General features: G+C 33.0%; 1 protein-coding gene across 1 annotated transcript; it reads right to left on the reverse strand.

The window, feature by feature from the left end:
* Positions 1 to 13,480: 13,480 nt before the first annotated feature.
* On the reverse strand, positions 13,481 to 14,428 carry OR14A2 (olfactory receptor family 14 subfamily A member 2). The gene has a single exon (XM_040454395.1). It carries the CDS (start codon positions 14,426 to 14,428, stop codon positions 13,481 to 13,483), a length of 948 nt encoding a protein of 315 aa, XP_040310329.1.
* Positions 14,429 to 22,324: the final 7,896 nt, after the last annotated feature.

Here is a 22,324-nt window from a genome sequence, read left to right on the forward strand (position 1 = left end):
ACAACATAATACTCTATGTGAAAACCTAAAAGACATCACCAAAAACTGCTAGAACTGATACATGAATTCATCAAAGTTACAGATATAAAATCAATGTACAATGGTGCATTTCTATATACCAATAATGAAGTAGCAGAAAGAGACATCAAAGAATCGATCCCATTTACAATTGCCCCCTACCCCCCAAAATAAAATGCCTAGAAATAAACTTAACCAAAGAGGAGAAAAATGTGTACACTGAAAACTATATAAGACTAATGAAAAAAGTTAAAGAAGACACAAATCAAAAAACATTCCATGGTCATGGATTGGAAGAACAAATATTGTTAAAATGTCAATACCAGCCAAACCAATCTACACATTCAATGCAATCCTAATCAAAATAACACTAGCATTCTTCACAGATATAGACCACACAATTCTAAAATATGTATGTTACCAGAAAATACCCTGAGTAGCCAAACTAAGGTTGAAAAAGAAAACCAAATCTAGAGGCATCACAATTCTTGACTTCAAGCTGTATTACAAAGCTGTAATCATCAAGACAGTATGGTACTGGCACAAAAACAGGCATATAGCTCAATGGAATAGAATAGAAAACACAGAATTGGACCCACAAATGTATGGCCAACTACTTATTGACAAAACAGGAAAGAACATCCAATGGAAAAAAAGACAGTCACCTCAGGAAATGGTGCTGGAAAAACTGGACAGCAACATGCAGAAGTATGAGCCTTGACTACTCTCTCACCATACACAAAAATAAAAATGGATGAAAGGTCTAAACGTAATACAGGGAGCCATCAAAATCCTAGAAGAGAAAAAGGCAACAACCTCTTGTACCTTGGCTGTAGCAACTTCTTACCAGACATGTCTCCAGAGGCAAAGGAGACAAAAGCAAAAATTAACTATTGGGACCTCATCAAGATAAAATGATTATGCAAAGTAAAGGAAACAATCAGCAAAACTAAAAAGCAACTGATGGAATGGGAGAAGATATTTACAAATCACACACCGGATAGACGGTTAGTATCCAAAATCTATAAAGAACTTATCAAACTCAACATCCTAAAACCAAATAATCCAGTGAAGAAATGGGCAAAATACATGAATGAACACTTTTGCAAAAAAAGACAACCAGATGGCTAACAGACACATGAAAAGATGCTCAACATCACTCCTCATCAGGGAAATACAAATCAAAACCCACAATGAGATATCAACCCACAGCTGTCAGAATGGCTAACATTAACAACTCAGTCAAAAACAGATGTTAGTGAGGATGTGGAGAAAGGGGAACCCTTTTGTATTGCTGGTGGGAATGCTAATTGGTACAGGCACTCTGGAAAACAGAATGGATGTTCCTCCAAAAATGAAAAAAAAAAAAAATAGAACTACCCCATGATTCAGCAATTGCACTAATAGGCATTTATCCAAAGGATACAAAAATGCTGATTCGAGGGTCACATGTACCCCAGTGTTTATAGCAGCACTTTCGACAATAGCCACAGTATATAAAGAGTGCAAATGTCCATGAACTGATGAATGGATAAAGAAGATCTAGTGTACATATGACATCATCTTTACAATGGAATATCATTCAGCAATCAAAAATAATAAAATCTTGCCATTTGCTGAAACATGGATGAAATTAGAGAGTATTATGCTAAGCAAAATAAGACAGAGAAAGACAACTATCATATTATTTTACTCATATGTGAAAGTTAAGAAACAAAACAGATGAGGGGCACCTGGGTGGCTCAATCAGTTAAGTGTCCAACTTTGGCTCAGGTCTCACCATTTGTGACTTTGACCCTTGCATTGGGTTCTGTGTTGACAGCTCAGAGCCTGTAACCTGCTCATAATCTGTGTTTCCCTCTCTCTTGCGTCTCCCCCACTAGTGCCCTCTCTCTTTCTCAAATTAAATAAACCTTAAAAAAAATAAATAAAAGAAACTAAATAGATGAACATTGAGGAAGAGAAGCAAAAATAAGATAAAAACAGAGAGGGAGAGAAACCATAAGAGACCCTTAAGTATAGAGAAAAAACTGAGGGGTGCTGTGTGGGAAGATAGGCTAAATGGGTGATGGGCATTAAGGAAGGCCCCTGTTGGGATGAGCACTGGGTGCTAAATGTAAATGATGATTCACTAAAATCTATTCCTGAAATTGTTATTACACTATATGTTAACTAACTTACAAGTAAATAAAAAAAAATTATTGAAACTATTTTTAAGTACATAAAATTTCAAAATATTATTAAAAACTTATTTTATAAACAATAATCTCTATTACATCAATCTAATTGACTTGTTATTAATAATTATGTAGTTGGGTTCAACATTGCATTTTTGTAAGATCCAGAATTCACTTCCTGCCAAGGACACAATGAATCTATAACTATATATGGAATGAAAGAGACTAAAAACTAGATAAATAGATGCTTCAAAACAACATATAATTGGACAACATTGAAATGAAAAGGAGGCAAATACACAGACACCCCATTAAGAAAAACATACCTTAGGTATGGCAATTCACAATTAAGGATGCATAAAATGTACAGAATGTTCCCCTAAGGAGTGAAAGATTAAATCTTGCCATCAAGCACACCAACCTTTTGATACTGCGCAACATTGATGAGCCCCTAAAACACTGGGCTGTGAAAATATATCGGGATTACTATAAAGGAAGATTATAAATCCGGAAGTACTGGAAAACCCACTTTTAAAGGGCTTAAATATAGGCTCACTCAACCTAGAATCCAGAAAAACACACATTTTAAAAGTATATAGACCAAAGATAAAGGAGATCCATTTACTATTGAAACGTATATAGACCAAAGATAAAGGAGATCCATTTACTAAGCTCAAGAAGTCTGCCAGAGAAGCAAAAAATAGCAAAGACTCTCCTGGGGACCTGTGATACTGGCAGGAGCCATATATATATATATATATATATATATATATATATATATATAAAATCTCAGGTTACATCACTAATAAAAGCATAGGCCATATATATATATATATATACATACATATATATACACATATATATATGTATGTATATATATATATATATATATATTAATCTCAGGTTACATCACTAATATAAGCATAGGCCCATACCGTTTTATAACTCTCCTTATTTCTTGCTTGTTACAGTAGGCAGAGTGCCCTATCCACCAACACCCTGAAACAACCATGCCTCACCATTGGGCTAGTAACCAGCCCCACTCCTTCATGTGCCATAGCACATGTAAATAAACATAGTTAGAAGATAGTTAAGGAGATAGAAAATGTAAGAAAATACCAAACAGAAGTTATAACTGAAATGAAAAATACACCACAATGGTCTAACAGCAAACTGGATAAAATAGTATATCAAATCAGTGAACTGGAAGACAAAACAATGAAACCTGGACACAGCAGAAAACAAACAAATAAACCAACAAACAAACACGAGGTGTAAGTAAAAATGCCTTAAGGGACAACTGGGATAACATCAAGGAGAATAAAATTACAGAGATGCCAGTAAACAAAGGGAAATAGAAAGGAACAGGAAAACAAAATTGAAGAAATGATAGCAGAAAACTTGTCTAATCTCAGGAAGGAATTAGACATCCAAGTCCAGTAAACCCAGAGAAATCCAAATAAGATAAACTCAAAGAGATCCACATCAAAATACATTATAATTAAAATGGTAACATTTTAGAATAAAGAGAGAATCCTAAAAGCATCATGGGAAAAAAACAAAACAAAACAAAACAAAAGACCTTACATACATGGGAAACCACATGAGCCTCTCAGAAGTTTTTCTGCAGAAACTGAAGGCTGAAGTGAGACACATGACCTATTCAAAGTGTTATGGAAAAAACAAAACAAAACAGAAAAAGAAATAAAACTTTAACCAAGAACTTTCCAGATAAGCAAAAGCTAAAGGAGTTTATCACGACTATATTGGACTCACAAGAAATGTTAAGGTAACTTCATTAAGGAGAAAAAAAAAATGGCACTAATTAATGTAAGGAAACATGAAAGACAGGAAAAACAAACTCACTTGAAAAAGTAAATACAGGAGGACCTGGGTGGCTCAGTTGGTTGAGTGTCCGACTTCGGCTCAGATCATGATCTCCCAGTTTGTGGGTTTGAGCCCTGCATCAGGTTCTGTGCTGACAGCTCAGAGCCTAGAGCCTGCTTCAGATTCTGTGTCTTCTTCTCTCTCTGCCCATCCCCCAACTCACTCTCTGTCTCTCTCTCCTTCAAAAATAAACATTATTTTTTTTTAAATTTTTTTTTCAACGTTTATTTATTTTTGGGACAGAGAGAGACAGAGCATGAACGGGGGAGGGGCAGAGAGAGAGGGAGACACAGAATCGGAAACAGGCTCCAGGCTCTGAGCCATCAGCCCAGAGCCCGACGCGGGGCTCGAACTCACGGACCGCGAGATCGTGACCTGGCTGAAGTCGGACGCCTAACCAACTGCGCCACCCAGGCGCCCCAAAATAAACATTATTTTTTTAAATAAGAAAAGAAAAAGTAAATATATAACAATGTTAGTAGATCAGTATTTAGCAAGCATATAAGTGAAAAGACAAATAAATTAAAATCACAATAATTAGTTAAGGGAAGCATAAAATAAAAAAAAAGATGTTAATGTATCATCAAATATCTAAAATGTGTAAGGAGAAGTAAAGACTAAACCTTTGAAATGCATGTAATCAAGTTGTTAACAACTTAAAACAGAACTATTTACATAAGATATTTTATATAAACTTCATAATAGTCCTAAGGAAAATAAAACATAAATATACAAATGAAACTGAAAAATAAATCTCAGCATAACACTAAAGAAAGTCATCAAACCACAAAGGAAGAGAGGAAAGAAGAAAATGACAGACAGAAACTTCAAAAACAGCCAGGAAAACAAGAACAACATCACAGTAAGTATTAAAATATCAATAATTACTTTAAATGCAAATGGACTAAATTTGCTGGTCAAAAGAAATAGAATGGCTGCATGGATAAAATCTAAAGACATAGAATGGCTGAATGGATTAAATAAAACAAAACAAAACAAAACAAAACAAAACAATCCATCCACCTGCTGCTTACCAGAGTTTCACTTTAGAAGTAAGGATATACACAAGTTGGAAGTGAAAGAATGAAAAAAGGCACTCTATTCAAATGAGAATTTAAAAAAAATACAAAGAAAAACTGTAGTGGCTATAGTGATATCAGACAATATAAATTTTAAAACTGAAAATGGAATACAAGAAAAAACCTGGCACTATATATTGAGAAACATGTTAATCCAGCAGGCAGATATAACATTGGTAAATCTCCATGCGCCCAACATAGGGACACCAAAATATATAAAGCAAATATTAAAAGACTTAAAATGAGTAATTGAAAATATAAAAATAGTAGGAGACTTTCATTCCCCACTATTATGAATGGATAAATCATTAAGAAAAAAAATAATCATGAAACAACAGCTTTTATAGACACATTAGATGAGATGGACTTAATAAATATATGAAGAATATGCCATCCTAAAGCAGAAGAATACAAATTCTTTTCCAGTACACATGACATATTCTCCAGGATAGAGTATATATTGGGTCACAAAACAGGCACTAGTAAAATCAAGAAAATTAAAATCATATAAAATAATTTTCTCACCATAAAGGCATTAAACTAGAAATTAATTTAAGGAAGGAAATGGGTCCTCTTGAATAACCCTGTTCCTTTCTGAAAAAATAAAAACAATTAAAGAAGAAAATGGGAAAACCACAAAAATGTAAGGATTGAGTGATATGCTACTAAATAACCAATGGGTCATCCAAAAAATCAAAGCAAACATTAAAACATATTAGGGAAAAATGAAAACAGAAATATAATGTACCAAAATGTACAAGATGCAGCAAAAGCAGTTCCAAGAAAGAAGTTCTTAGCAATATAGGCTTACCTTAAGAAAGGAGAAAAGACTCAGGCAATCCAACTTTACACCTAGAAGAACTAGAAACTGAATAAACAAAACATCAAATTAGTAGAAATAAATATAAAAATCAGAGTAGAGATAAATGGAATAAAGACTTAAAACACAATAGAAAAGATCATTAAAAATAAGAGTTGGTTTTGTGAAAAGACAAACAAAATTGATAACCCTTAACTAACCAAAAAACAAAAATTAAAAAAAGAAATAAATAAATCAGAAATGAATGGAGGGTGCCTTAGGTGGCTTAGTCAGTTAAGCCTCTGAATTTGGCTCAGGTCATGATCTCACAGTTCAAGGGTTTAAGGCCCGCCTCAGGCTCTGCACTGACAGCTCAAAACCTGGAGTCTGTTTCAGATTCTTTGTCTCCTCCTCTCACCTCCACCTCCTCTCTCTCTGTCTGTCTCTGTTTCTCTCTCTCTCTCTCTCTCTGTCAAATATAAGTAAACATTAAAACAATTACAATTGTTTTAAGAAATGAAAGAATTTACAACTATTAACAGAAATGCAAAGAATAAAAAGAAAACTACCATGAACAATTATATGACAACACGTTGGACAATTTAGGAAAAATGTATACATTTTGGAAATGTGCATCATTTCCAAGGAAATGAAGTTTTCCAAGGAAATAGAAAACTCTGAATAGATTGATTATTAGTAAGGAAATTAAAATTATAATTAAAAACCACCAAACAAAGTATGTCTAGGATCAGATAGCTTCACTGGTGAATTTTGCCAAACATTCAAAGATTTAATACCTATTCTTATCAAAATTTACAAGAAAATTGAAGAGGTGGGAAAACTTCAAATACATGTTATGATACCAACATTACCATGACACCAAAACCAGACAAGGACACCACACAGGCAAATTGCAGGCCAAAAAAACTTTGAGAAATATAAATGGAAAAAAATAAAAAAACTCTCAACAAAACGTTAGTAAATCAAATTTCACAATACATTGAAAGGATAATATACCATGATCGAGTGAGATTTATTCCAGGAATGCAAGAAGGGTTCAACATCTACAAATCAATCAATGTGATACATCACCTTACCAAATGAAAGATACATAAATATGATTATCTTTATAGATGCATAAAATATTTGACAAGATCCATTTTTATTATAACAAATTTCTTGTAAGTTTATAATAAAAAAAACTCTCATCAAAGTGGGAATAGAGGAAATGTAACTCAACATAATGGAGGCCATATATAACAAGTGACACCTAACATTATAGTCAATAGTGAAAAGCTGAAAACTTTTTCATAAGGAACAGAAACAAAGCAATGATGCCCATGTTCATCACTGCTATTAAACATAGTATTGAAAGTCCTAGCCACAACAATTAGGGGGGAAAAAAAGAGTAATAAAAGCCATCCAAATCAGAAAAAAAGTAAAACTGTCACTATTTGTGAATGATAGGACACTATGCATAGAAAATATTAAAGACTCTGCCAAAATAAAAGAAACAAACAAACAAACAAAACAAAACAAACAAAAAAACACCGTTAGAACTAATAAGTAAACTCAGCAAATTTGGAAAATAGAAAATTAATATATAGAAATCTGTGGCATTTATACACAGAAGATGAAACAAAAAAGAAAGATTAATAACACCATTTATAATTACATAAAATAAACATAAAACACCTACAAGTAAATTTAACCAAGAAAGACCTGATGAAAGAAATTTAAGGAGATAAATAAATAGAACAATATTCAATACTGATGGATTGAGAAATTAGTATTGCTAAGATGTCCATACTATCCAAAACAATATACAAATTCAACACAATCCCTATCAAAATTCCAACAGCATTTTTCACAAAAGTAAGACGAATAATGCCAAAAGATGTATAGAACCATAAATAAACAAACAAATAAATAAACAAAAATGGCCAAACCTATCTTGAGAAAGAACAAAGCTTGTAGTATAATACTCCCTAATTTCAAACTATTACAAAGCTATAATAATAAAAGCAGTATGTATGATATTGGTACACATACAGACACATAGATAATGAATTGAATTAAAAGGCCAGAAATAATCCCAGACATATATGGGTAATTAATCTACAGTAAAAGAGACAAGACTAGGGATATATAATGGGGAAAAGATACTTTTTCAATAAATGGTGCTGAGTAAACTGAGCAGCCACATTCTGGAAAGAAGAAAGAAAGAAAGAAAGAAAGAAAGAAAGAAAGAAAGAAAGAAAGAAAGAAAGAGAAAGAAAGAAAGAAAAAGAAAGGGAGAAAGAAAGAGAGAAAGAAAGAGAGAGAAAGAGAGAGAGAAAAGAGAAAGAAACAAACTAGACTGATACTTTGAAATTAACTGAAAAGGGATCACATAATTGTATATAAGACCTGACACCACAATATTCCTAGAAGGAAACACAGGTGGTAAACTCCTTGACATTTGTCTTAGTGACATCTTTGTAGATTTGTCTCCCAATGCAAGTGACACAAAAGCAAAAATTAATATGAATACACCAAACTAAAAAGCTCTGCACAAAATAAACCATTGCCAAATGAAGAGGAAATCTGCTAAATATAAGAACAAAATTTAAACCATACATTTGATGAGAGTTTAATATCCAAAATGTACAAAGGACTTATACAACTCAACAACAAAACAAATAATCCAATCTAAAAACAGGGCAGAGAACTTGAATAGAAATTTTCCAAAGAGGACATACAGATGGTGAACAGACACATGAAAAGATGTTCAACATCACTCATCAGGGAAAGTGTGAATTAAAACCACAATGAGTTATCACTTTACACTTGTGAGAATGGTTAAAATGAAAGACACAAAAAATAACAAGTATTGGTGAATATGCAGAGAAAAGTTAATATTCATGCACTGTTGGTGGGAATGCAAACTGGTACAGCCACTGTAGAAAAGAATATGGAAGGTCCTCAAAAATTATGAAATACAATTACCATAATTCACTAATTCCACTATTGAGTATTTTTACATAAAGAAAATGAAAACACTAATTCAAAAAGTTATATGCACCATCTATGTTTTCTGCAGAATTATTTGAAACAGCCAAGATATGGAAGCAACTCAAGTGTCCACCCATAGATGAATAGATAAAAAATAAGTGATATATTTATCTATAAAAATATATGTAATGTATATATACAAATAATATATATACACACACAAATAATGTATGTATACACAAATACTATATGTACATACCTATGATACATAATATATTATATACACAAATATATTTATATATAATATATATAAACACACATATATTATGCATATACACAAATAATGTAAACATACACAAATAATATATATACACATTATATTTGATATTATATATATGTGTATACATATATATATATGTATATATATATATATAATGGAATATTACTCAAGCTCTGCATCAGTACTGTGCTGACAGCACAGAGCCTGCTTGGGATTTTCCCTCCTTCTCTCTCTCATTCCTTCCCCATCTCAGGCACACACTCTGTCTCTCTCAAAATAAATATATAAACTTAAAAACCATCCTTTAAAAGAAATTCTATACATTTATGAATACCATATGGAGGTAGAAATATACCAAACATTTATAACATAAATATATACAAACATGCAAAAAGATATAAATAGAGAACTTATAGCTCTTATTCTAAATCTGTAGCCATGAGTCTGTAAAATAGAGTAATATTTCTGGTTTGTCTAAAATAGTTAGGTCTTGTCTTTTCTCCACTCAAATTTTCATCTGAATTGTGTTTCTAAAAATGGGATAATTTAAGGATGCTTGCTTACCAACATTTGTGGAGGAGAATTTCAAGACCTTCCCTTGCCCTGATAATGTAATCTAATGCAGACTGTGCACTTAAGTGTAGGTGAGTGATGGAGGAGACATCTAGTGGCTGTCTGGATGTTTCCATGACCACGCTAGTGACCAAAACATGTAGTTTATTTCAAAGTAGTCTTTTACCATTTCAATTTTGAGTACTTGCTTTTGGGGGGGTTTCAATTACTTGAGAGTCCTTGAGGTAGGGCTTGGCAAGGGGCCCAAAGTTCAAATGACTGTAGAAACTAGAGTTGGAAAAAATCTGGTAGAAGTAGACAGAAGGATGGAGGTGGTATTGGCTCAATAGGGGATATGCCAAAGGATTCAAGTGAACTGAATGGAAACTCTAAGGTAGCAAAAGGGGAAACACAAGGGGAAGTCATGGGAAGGAGGAAATCTCAGGTGAGACATTTTGATAAGATCTTTTAATATTTTAATGCATCCATACCTTCTTTTCAGATTCAGATTAGAAAATAAGCAGATTGAATTCCAAATTATTCTCAGCAACATCATGTCAACAAGAAGGGGATGGTCAGAGCAGGGCATACAGTCAGTAGGGATTCCAAATAGGGGTTTGAGTCATTGGAGAAATTTCCATGGGTAGAACAGGACCAAACTGGAAGAACAGAGAAACCTTAAAAAAAATATATCTCCTACCAGATTCTGAATATCACCTTCTAATTACTTTCCAATTTCAGCTCCTGGCCACAAAATTCTCAAAATAAAAATACCCTTTCAAAAATCTTATTAGCTTTCAACCAAAATGAGCGGTAATATTTGTGAAAGAATTAAAGTCTTAAAAATGTTTTTCTTTTTTGTTTTAAACCAAGGGATTAAAGACCAAAGCTAATATGCCTTTTGTGATTTAATCATTAACTCAAGGAATGTCTCAAAAGAGAGTGCAAAATATGTACCCTCTTATGGTCCTGAATCATTCCCAAAGATAGCCAAAAAAAAAAAAAAAAAAATCTTAGGTAATCTCCCCATAGCTGGTAACAGTCAATACTATGTTAGCTGCAGATGGGGTCCAACCCACATTTATTTCTTGCCAGACTGGGAGTTCTCAACCTGACAGTTGGTTTCCTGAACATATAGAAACCAACTACCTGCATGCATAGGAGGGTGGAAAGCCAAACCATGTTCTTGGGACTCAAATAAGCAATAGGAATGCAATAGCTGTCCCTAGAAAGAAAGGCTTTCTTCTATAATCGATGGGTATCTCAAAAGCAATTTAACCAGAGTCAAAATCTAAGAAAACGTTTTCATTTTTTATCTTGCTACTTTAAATTTGGAAAAGAAGCAATAAAGAAGAGCTTTGTTTTGTTTTGCTTTGTTTTGTTTTGTTCTGTTTTTGTTTTTGTTTTTGTTTTCTCTCTCAGCTGGGCACTACGGAGTTACAGGAGAGCTGACTTTGATTAAAATTCTTACTTTCTGCCAACTTCTGCCAATTTTCCCATAATCCCTTCTGCATGATCCAGAGCTAATTCATTGACCCAGTCATACTTGTTCAAGTACTAGAAACTGTAGGGGATAAAAAAAATATTCTATACCCTTTCAGTTCTTGACTGTGACCCCTACAATAAAAGAAAATTATAAAATTTATTTAATGTAAGTATTATATGACAAGGGAGCTTTCATAAGGAAATCAAGGCCCAAAGAAATGATTGAACCTGAGAGTTTTTATGCTAGATCTGATGAAGAGTGGAAAATCATGGAAAGATATAATAGGAGAAATAGAGCTAAGCATAATAAACTGGGGGAATAATTTCAAGATCTATTTGGTCAGATTACTCTCCTTATCCCATTACCTCTGGAGATATGGATGCTCCTTTCCAAGGGGAGTAGAGAAGGCACCCTTCACCTGAGGGCTTTATGATCTGCATCACAGAAAAATAAGAAAACCTTTTCTGCACATGTCATTCTCACATTCTTTCAGGAAATTCAACCTAACTCATTACCTGTCATCATGAGAATATGTCATTCCTTACAACTTCTATCCTAAAGATTTTAGTATCCATTACTGATTACATCACTTGTGATATGGATTATTAAAATGATGACTTTTCAATCACTCCTATATTTAACAGTTGCCAGTCTTCTAAAGAAAAAAATAGTTTTTCAATTAGTGTTTTCTCTCATAATAAAAACACATTATAGATAGTGAGGGAATAAAAATATCTCCAGGAATTTCTCATGAAATATTCAATTTCAAAATATTTAATCCAGTACCATTTTCTTACAATATAAATTTAACCACAAGCAGTCTAAGAATCTTTTTTTTTTTGACAGATTTTCCCAGGTAATTCTGACAGTTGATACACATACCCATCAAACAAATCCAATTATGTTTGCCATATTTCTTTCTTTAAGGGTAAAGAACAAAAATAATTGGGGACTTTTTCATGGATTCTATGGGAAATCTTAAAGATAATCTTATGTATATGATATTTAAAAATTGTATTTTATCATATATGAAAAAGCATAAGTATATATTTATAAATGATATTAGCATGGTAAAAACCAAAGTTGTCAGAGGATATTTGGGGACATGGTTAAATGAGATCATTTGTGCCTGAGAAAAAATATTAACCATCTATCACTTGATTAAAGTGGTTGATTAAAATATCAACCACTTTTCATCCAAGTGACAATAAAACATTTATATTATGATTTAAAAATAAAAGAATCCGATTGAAAATATCTAAGAAACCTTTGTATTATTTTCCTTAAACAATGAAGGATGGAACAATGTCAATGTAAATCTCAGAGAGTTTTTATAAAACATAGAATCTTTATGTAGTTTTGTACAAATTAATTAAAAAAACATATTGGAGGCACTAGTGAAGAAGTCAAAAGAGAGTCCATCCCCAAGTGAGAAACTTCTGCTATAGTATTAATATATTTTATAGCTTCATGTCACTCATTAGAACCATTCATCATGCCATAAATAGTAGTAAGGGCCTTTCTGAATTATAGACAGGTAGACATGCAGGCATACATGTCTTATAGACTCAGACCTCTGCCTGGTGTCTATCTGGAAATACTATTTACCCAGTTGATCAAGAGTTATCTTGGGGAACTGTGCTGAGATGTATTTCTCTCCAGGATTTTGTCTCTGTTTTATGTGTCTCTCCTGAGTGTTGTTTATAGATGTAGGAACATCTCTAGAATGGCCCATAGCCTACTGCATTATATTTGCTTACTTTTTGTTCTGCTTCAGCACTAGACAGTCTGATCCTTCAGAAAAGTGATATGAAAATATTATTTTGGTATTTCAAATGCTTTTTATGGCACTGTACCTGTTGAAGTGCCTCATTTAAAAATATGTAATAAAATAGTGAAAATGAGATTAAATCACAAAAATTATAAACATCATGAGAAACAAGCAATTCTTTTAGAAGATCATACCACAAATGAAGAGATTCTTTGTCATTGAAGACTGCTGCATGAGAAACATGTGACACTTATGTGTTAGTTGAGTATAATGCCACTACCTGAACTGGAAACAGACAATTAGGCTGTTGAGAATTTATTTACATTGGTGTATGTGAGTACATAGTTTTCTTTTATCGAATTGTTCCAAAGTTAGGAATGAGGTAACTGATGAGAAAATCTATTGTGATCAGTAAGATACTATATCATTGATAGATGTTAGTTAGTATTAAAAGATGTGAGACCAAGTGTTTTCTGCAGCAATCTCATAAGAGCCCATTTCATGTCCTTGTTCCTCAGGCTGTAGATTACAGGGTTGAGTATTGGAGGTATCACGGTGTAAACCACAGAAAGCAACCTGTCAATAACTAGGGGTGTATTTGAGGTTGCTTTCAGATAAACAAAACAGGCAGTTATAATAAAAAGAGTAAAAACAACAAGATGGGGAAAGCATATGGAGAAAGCTTTTGACTGACCTTTTGTGGTAGGAATCTTCAGTACAGTGGAGAAAATATAAGCATAGGAGATCACAATACAGATGAAACAAGATATGCCTAAACACATACCTATCCCAATACTTGTATACACCACTAGGAGTGTTTCAGAACAGGAGATACTTAGCAATGAGGAAACATCACAGAAAAACTGTGGGATCACATTGGAGCCACAAAATGGCATGAAAAATGTGCCAGCAGTATACACAGTTCCAAAGAGTCCTCCAATGGCCCAGGAAACACCTGCCATCAGTGTACAGGCACCAGCGTTCTTGATGACTTCGTACTGCAGAGGACAGCATATGGCTACATAGCGGTCATAGGACATGACAGTAAGGACAAATATCTCACTTGCTGAGAAGGAAGTCATGAAAAGTAGCTGGAAGGCACACCCTAAAATGGAGATGGAATTGCTGTATGTTAGGCTGTTGACAATCAATTTGGGGATTGGGACAGACACAAGGAAGACATCCAGGAATGACAAATTCTTCAGGAAAAAGTACATTGGTGTCTGTAGATTCTGGTCTAGGGTAATGAGAGTGATGATGAGAAGGTTACTCATCAGGACAGCCAGATAAATCAGTAGGAAGAGCACACCATATAATATCTGAAGCTCTTGGATGTCAGAAAACTCCACAAGAAGAAATCTTGTCACTAAGGTGACATTGGCCATGCTAGAGTCTCTTCACTGCCTGTTAGGACAATGAAATAATGAAAAAGTCAATTTCTACCACCTGACCAGAACTATATTGATATATACCATTGTTTATTTGAAAAAGAGCCATCCTATGTATCTTAAATACTTCTACAGAAATTCCATCTTATTTTTTAAGGTAAAAGTGTTTCATAAGTAGTATGTGAATTCAACTAGTCTTCATATAAATTACATCTGATTCCGTAGCTTCAATCTGAACTTGCTACCAGATGTATACAATTTGACTAAATATGAAAGTTTTCCCAACACACTAAGTCCTTGCCCTCAGACTGGTATTGTGCCATGCATAATGACAAATCTTTTTGTTTTCTGAAAAACAATTCAAAGTTCTACGTCTTTATAGTGTGTTAGGATTACTAATAATCTAATGGGAATAAATCAATTCTCCTTTGTTATTAAAAATCATTACCTCACATTTACATTTTATTAAATACTCCACTGTAAGCAAATAACTTTTTTATAAATATATGGACATAATCAAGGTGATATAAACAAGGATTATTTTTTCAATGTTTTTATTATCTTGAGGTCATGCAGTCACATATGTTGAATGTTTCATTTCATATGAGACGGAGAGAAAGAAAGAAATAAAGAGATAAATTATTGAGCAAAACTTAATGTCCTTTGAATACACACATATGTAGAAAGCTATGTTATTGTGGCACCTTGTCAGTGATTGATCTTAAATAAAAGTCTACTTTAGAAGTTACTATAACAAAATGTATCACCTATTCTGTCTGACTGTATCTTTTAGTCATTATTTTATGTTACCTAGAATTTATTTTTCCATACATCAGATATTATAAAACTATTTCCCTACACTGTTTGCTACTGTGCAGAATTATTTACTGAAAAGACCAACAAGTGTTTAAATATATAAGACACCAAACTGGATGACAGATATTAAAAAAATAAAAATAAAAGGTTTTCTGGAAGTTTTCAGTCAGTGGGAGGAGGCATACAATGATGAATATATAAATCTATGAAGAAGCAAAAATTAGATGGCGATGGGTTCCATTGCAAATTTTTTAAAAAATGTAACATTTTATAGATTATCCCAGTGGCTACTGAAGGATAGAAGGGAAGGAGCTCCCTTTTGGAGTTACCTAAAATCTAAAGCCTAAATGAAGCGTAGACTATAGTGAAAAGCCCAGTGGATGGAACATTTTAAGAAGCATAGTTAAATAAATGGAAGTCAAGGCAATGGACATATGTATCATATGTGATTTGTGGTGACTTAGAAGTATGTATAGTAGGGCAGTGAAATAATCTTGAACACATTTATCAATTTATTCCAAATGTCTGTCTGGAGAAATATACAGCGATACACCAAAAGTGGGAGATGGGTGAAAAATTAGGTTAATTGAATCTAATTGTTTTTGGTTTCTGCCCTATATATATTTAATATCTACAATACTGATTCTTGTTTTATTGTGTGTTTGTTTTGGAACAGAGACTATTTAACATTTTACCAATAGAAATCTGAAATTCATACATTGAACTAATTCTAACTCTTCAACTGCTTGGGCAAAGGATGATTTGTCAGATGTTTCCAACAAGTACACCTGAGAGCGGAAGCTTTTCTTGCCCCACAAAAACAGTTTAACTTACCAGTTGATTACCTGAAATTAATATAAAACTATATCTTCCTTTGGAAATTCTTGGTTATTATGGCATAATATATTGCTGATCTTCTGTTGAAGAGCTCAAAGATCTCTACAACGTAATATTTTTTTTTAACACGGAAGGATGAATATTTAATGCAACCAGGAAATTCATTTGCCCTTTATTTTAAATGTGACGTCATTTGAAATATTCTCTAGTCAATGTCTCTACAACAAATCATTTTTAAGGGATGTGACAAATTGCTTTGAATTCCCAAAAGAGGAGGGTCTTAAAAGTTTTCTGAATAGCCTTATTAAGTGATAATCTCCTAAGGCCTTATGGATTGTAATCACTGTTATTTTTTATAGGCACAATTGTTCAATTCTCAGAAAACATAATGTAATATATCTGAAAGGACATGATTCAGAATTCTACTAGAATAATAATAAAACACTTAAATATTTCTTTAACTCCACTTAGTAATAAACTATTATTACTTGTGGTTATCACTCCAAAATTGATACTAATAATTTGAGCACTTTGCTGTACATGAAGACTTCTGACAAATATTGCTAATTACTGACTCAACGCGTCTCTGACTGAAGTTGAAGAATGTTCATTTAGTCAATTGACTTTGGAAATCTGACATGTATTACACTCTGAGAAGGCTTGCTATAAGCTTGCCATTTAACATAGAAAGCAAATAAGTTTCATTGGTCATCTGTCAAAAACAATCATTGTAGGGTAATAAAACTGAAATCGTTTTTAAAGATATTGTAAGCATTTGGAAGTGATCCAATTTTTATTTGTGTGTGTGTGTGTGTGTGTGTGTGTGTGCATTTGCTTTGGCATCTAATAGATCTTAGTAGCATTAGTTAACACATTCAGTTAGTTCCTTTAGAAATAATTTTGGCTACTGGAGATATAATTAACAAAATGTCATTTGTCATTTGATAATTGCAAGAAAATATTTTAAAAAATAAAATTTAATCTCTGTTACATGGAAAGTTGAGAGCATAAATAGTAGTGTAGAGAATTAAATAACATTTTACACAATCATTTACACAGCTTGACATAATTAAAAATTAATAGTTTTGAAATACTGACTTTTTCATAAGTATGATCCAAATTTATTTTTGCCAAAATAAAACGAATTTAAAAATAAAAATTAGATAGGTAATTTGTGCTAGAAGACATACAATTTCAGTATGTAGAATAAAGAGATCTCAAAACTTTGAATTAAAACTGTCCTTACTTTATTAAAATATCAGCACATTGATTTGGTGTAAATATGAAATAAAAATGAATTTTGAAATTATTGCAAAATATACATGGTTTATTTGTGATAGCCTTGTTTTACTCTAATTTGTAAAATGAGTTCAAACTTACAAAAACGTCGCAAGAATATTGCAAGTATCTTCAGATAAACTTTACCTTAACTCTCTAATTTTTTTAAGTCTTTAATTATAATTCCAATATATTTAACAGATAATGTTCAATTGGTTTTAAGTGTACAATATAGTAACTCAACATTTTGTACATTAATTAATGGTTATGTGATAAGTGTAGTTTTTAATCCCACAAAACATTTCAACCATGCCCCTCCCACCTCCCTTCTTGTAACCAACACTTTGTTCTCTGTAGTTAGTCTGTTTCTTGGTGTGTCTTTTTCTTTTCTTTGTTTCTTTGTTTTGTTTCTTAAATTCCACACAGGAGTGACATCATATGGTATTTGTTTTTCTTTTACTGACTTATTTCATTTAGCATTTTACTTTCTAGCTCCATGCATGCGTTTGAAAATACTAAGGTTTCATTCTTTTTTTTAATGAATGAATAATATTCTATTATTTCTTCTTTATCCATTCATCTACCCTTTGGCATTTGAGCTGCTTCCAAATTTACAATTGTAAATAATGCTGTAATAAAAATAAAAATGAATGTATCCATTTGAATTAGTGTTTTTGTACTTTTTGGGGTACACACTAAGCAGTACAAATGGGTTGTAAGGCAGTTCTAGTTTTAACATTTTGAGGAACCTACATACTGTTCTCAAAAGTGGCTGTATCAGTCTGCATTCCCACCAACAGTGCATGAGGGTTCTTTTTCCCCACATTCTTGCCAACACTCATTGTTTCTTCTGAATTTGATTTTATTCATTCTCAAGGGTGTGAAGTGATATCTCATTGTACTTTTGCTTTGTATTTCCCAGATGATCCGTGAAGATGGGCATCTTTTCTTGTGTCTGTTGGTTATCTGGATGTATTCTTTAGAAAAATGTCTATTTATGTCTTCAGCCCATTTTTAATTCAATTATTCATTATTTGAGTGTTGAGTTTATAAGTTCTTTATATATTTTTAATATGAGTGTTTTATCATATATGACATTTGCAAATATCTTCTCCAATTCTGAAGGTAGCCATTTTGTTTTATTGATTGTTCCCTTTACCATGCAGAAGTCTTTTATTTTGATGTAGAAATGCTTACCATACAAATGGTTGTCAAAAAAAAAAAAAAAAGATAGACTGGCAGTATTTATACTAGGTAATCTCTACTTAATGTTTTTAAATTCTTATTAATTTATTTTGAAAGATAGAGAGAGTGAAGGAGAGGCAAAGAAAGAGCAAGAACAAAAATCCCAAGCCGGCTCCATGTTGTCAGTGCAGAGCTCAATGTAAGGCTCGATCTCACAGTGAGATCACAACCTTAGCTGAAATTAAGAGTCAGACACTTAACTTACTGAGCCATGCAGGTGCACCTAGAGAAACTTTACTTTAAAAGAAAGTCTGTAATGAGATTCAGAAGGACACTATACCATACATAAGGAGACAATCCAACCAGAAGATCTAACATTGTAAATAATTAAGTAAACAGCAACATGGGAACACCCAAATATATAAAATGTTTAATAACAATCATAAAGGTACTTAATAACAATATCATGGTAGGAGGCTTTAACACCACACTTAACATCAATACACAAATCTTATGAACAGAAAATCAGAAAGTACACAATGGCTTTGAATGACACACTGGAACAGATGGACCTAACAGATATATTTAGAACATTCCATTCGAAAACAGCAGAATACACATTATTTTCAAGTGCACATGGGACATTCTCCAAAATAGAACAGATATTAGGTGACAAATCAGGCCTAAACAAATTCAAAATATTGAAATCAGACCATGCACCTTTTCTAAACAAAATACTATGAAACTTGAAGTGACCCACAAAAAAAAAAAAAAAAATAGAAAGGTCACTAATTCATAGAAGTTAAACAAGATGCTACTAAGAAATAAAAGAGTCAGTCAGGAAATCAAACTACATGGAAAACAAATAAGAGTACATGGAAACAAATGAAAATGAAACTAAAATGAACACAAACCAGTTCAAAATTTTTGGCATGCAGCAAAAGTGGTTCTAAGAGGGAGGTAGATAGCAATGCAGGCCTGCCTCAAGAAACAAGAAAAATCTCACATAAGCAACCTAACCTTAAGACCAAAGGAGCTACATAAAGAAAAACATACAAAGATAAAAGTCATCAGAATGAAGGAAATAATAAGGGTTAGAGCAGAACTAAATTATATAGAAACTAAATGATAGTAATAGTAATAGTAATAGTAATAGTAATAGTAATAGTAATAATAATAATGGAACACATCAATGAAACCAGGACATGATTATTACAAAATTAATAAGATTTATGAACCTCTAGACAGCCTTATAAAAAAAGAAAGAGAAAGGACCCAAATAAATATATTCAGAAGTGAGACAGGACAGTAACCACCAACACGGCAGAAATAACAATTATAAGAGAATACTATGAAAAATTACATGCCAACAAGTGGGGCCACCTGGAAGAAGGTAACAAATTCTGCAACAAAGGTGCATGGAAACTAACAAGACTGAAACAGAAAAACAGAAGAAGAAGAAAAAGAAAACAGAAAGCATGGACAGACGGATATCCAGCAATCATGAACAAGTAATCATGAAACTCCCAAGAAACAAAAGTCCAGGGCCAGATGGTTTCATACGTGAATTATACCAAACAGTTAAATAAGAGTGAATACTGATACTTCTCAAACTATTTCAAAAAAGTAGAAGAGGAAGGAAAACTTCAAAAGACATTCTATGTGGTCAGCGTTACCATGAAACCGAAACCAGATAAAGACTCATGATGAACATGGATGCAAAAATTCTCAACAATACACTAGCAAACCAAATCCAATGCCCCATTGAAGAATAATTCACCATGATCAAGTGGGATTTACCCTTAGGCTGCGAGGAATTCACAAATAAATCAACGTGATACTCTCCAAAAGTAAAAGAAAGGATGAGAACCACGTCATTATTTCAATAGAGGCAGAAAAATCATTTGACAAAGTACAACATTAATTCATTATAAAAATTTCAACAAGGTAGTTTTAAAGGGACTATACCTGAATGTAATAAAGGCCATCTGTAAAAAAAAGCTACTGTTAACATCATCCTTAATGGGGATAAACCGAGAGCTTTTCCTCTCCAGTCAGGAACTAGATACAGATGTCCATCTGACCACTGTTATATAAAATAGTACTTGAAGTACTAGCCACAGCTGGGAGACAACAAAAAGTAATAAATAGCATCCAAATTTGCAAGGGAGAACTTTCTTTTCTTGCAGATGAAATGATAGTGTCATGAAACTGAAGAGACTCCACCAAAGACCTGCTAGATAAAGTAATTCAGTAAATCACAGTATACAAAATCAGTGTAGAGAAATATGTTGCCTTTCTGTATAGCAGTAATGAAGTGACAGAAAGATAAATTAAAGAATCAATCCCATTTGTAATTTCACCATAAACAATAAGATACCTATGAATAGTGGCACCTGGGTGGCTCAGATGGATAAGCGTCTGACTCTTGATTGTGGCTCACATCATGATGCCTGGGTCATGACACTGAGGCCTGTGTCAGAATCTGGACTGAGCATGGAGCCTGTTCAATATTCTCTCTCTCTCTTTCTCTGTCTGTTGTCTCTCTCTCTTTCTGTGTGTGTGTGTGTGTGTTCTCTCCCCTGTTCATTATCTCTTTCTCTCTCTCTAAAAATAAAATTTAAAAAATATATATATATACTATTAAATAAACTTAAGCAAAGAGGTGAAAGACCTGTACTCTGAAAACTATAAAACACTGATGAAAGAAACTCAAGATGACAAAAAGAAATATAAAAATCAGTCTATGCTCATTGACTGAAATAACAAATATTGTTAAAATATCCTCTTTACCCAACACAATCCATATAGTTAATGCAATCTCTTTCAAAAGAGCAACAGCATTTTTTTCACAAAACTAGAACAAACAATCCTAAATTTTTTATGTAACCACAAAATATCCCAGGCAGCCAAAACAGTCTTGAAAAAGATAACCAAAACTGGAGGCACCACAATTCTGAACTTCAAGTTATATTAAAAACAAGTATATGGTAGATTAATCTTCAACAAGACAGGGAAGAATGTCCAGTGGGAAAAAGGCAGTTTTTTAAATAAACGGTGTTGGGAAAACTGGACAGCGACATGCAACAGAATAAAACGAGAACGTTATCATACACCAAATACAAAAACAAATTCAAAATGAATTAAAGACCTAAATGTGGGCCTGAAGTCATCAAAATCCTAGAGGAGAAGACAGACAGTAGCCTCTTTGACATCAACCATAGCAACTTCTTTGTAGATATGTCTCTGGAGTCAAGAGACACAAAACAAAAGCACAAATCAACTAATGGGACATTCCCTTTACATTTCTTTTTTCCCTTTTTTTTTTTTAATATATGAAATTTATTGTCAAATTGGTTTCCATACAACACCCAGTGCTCATCCCAAAAGGTGCCCTCCTCAATACCCATCACCCACCCTCTCCTCCCTCCCACCGCTCATCAACCCTCAGTTTGTTCTCAGTTTTTAACAGTTTCTTATGCTTTGGCTCTCTCCCACTCTAACCTCTTTTTTTTTTTTTCCTTCCCCTCCCCCATGGGTTCCTGTTAAGTTTCTCAGGATCCACATAAGAGTGAAACCATATGCTATCTGTCTTTCTCTGTATGGCTTATTTCACTTAGCATCACACTCTCCAGTTCCATCCACGTTGCTACAAAAGGCCATATTTCATTTTTTCTCATTGCCACGTAGTATTCCATTGTGTATATAAACCACAATTTCTTTATCCATTCATCAGTTGATGGACATTTAGGCTCTTTCCATAATTTGGCTATTGTT

The sequence above is a fragment of the Herpailurus yagouaroundi genome, unplaced genomic scaffold (assembly GCF_014898765.1).
Source record: "Herpailurus yagouaroundi ecotype Mexico unplaced genomic scaffold, PumYag 212, whole genome shotgun sequence".
Classification (NCBI taxonomy): Eukaryota; Metazoa; Chordata; class Mammalia; order Carnivora; family Felidae; genus Herpailurus; species Herpailurus yagouaroundi.

Coding starts and splice junctions, on each gene's coding strand:
- OR14A2 (XM_040454395.1), bottom strand. CDS start 14,428: ATGGCCAATGTCACCTTAGTGACAAGATTTCTTCTTGTGGAGTTTTCT.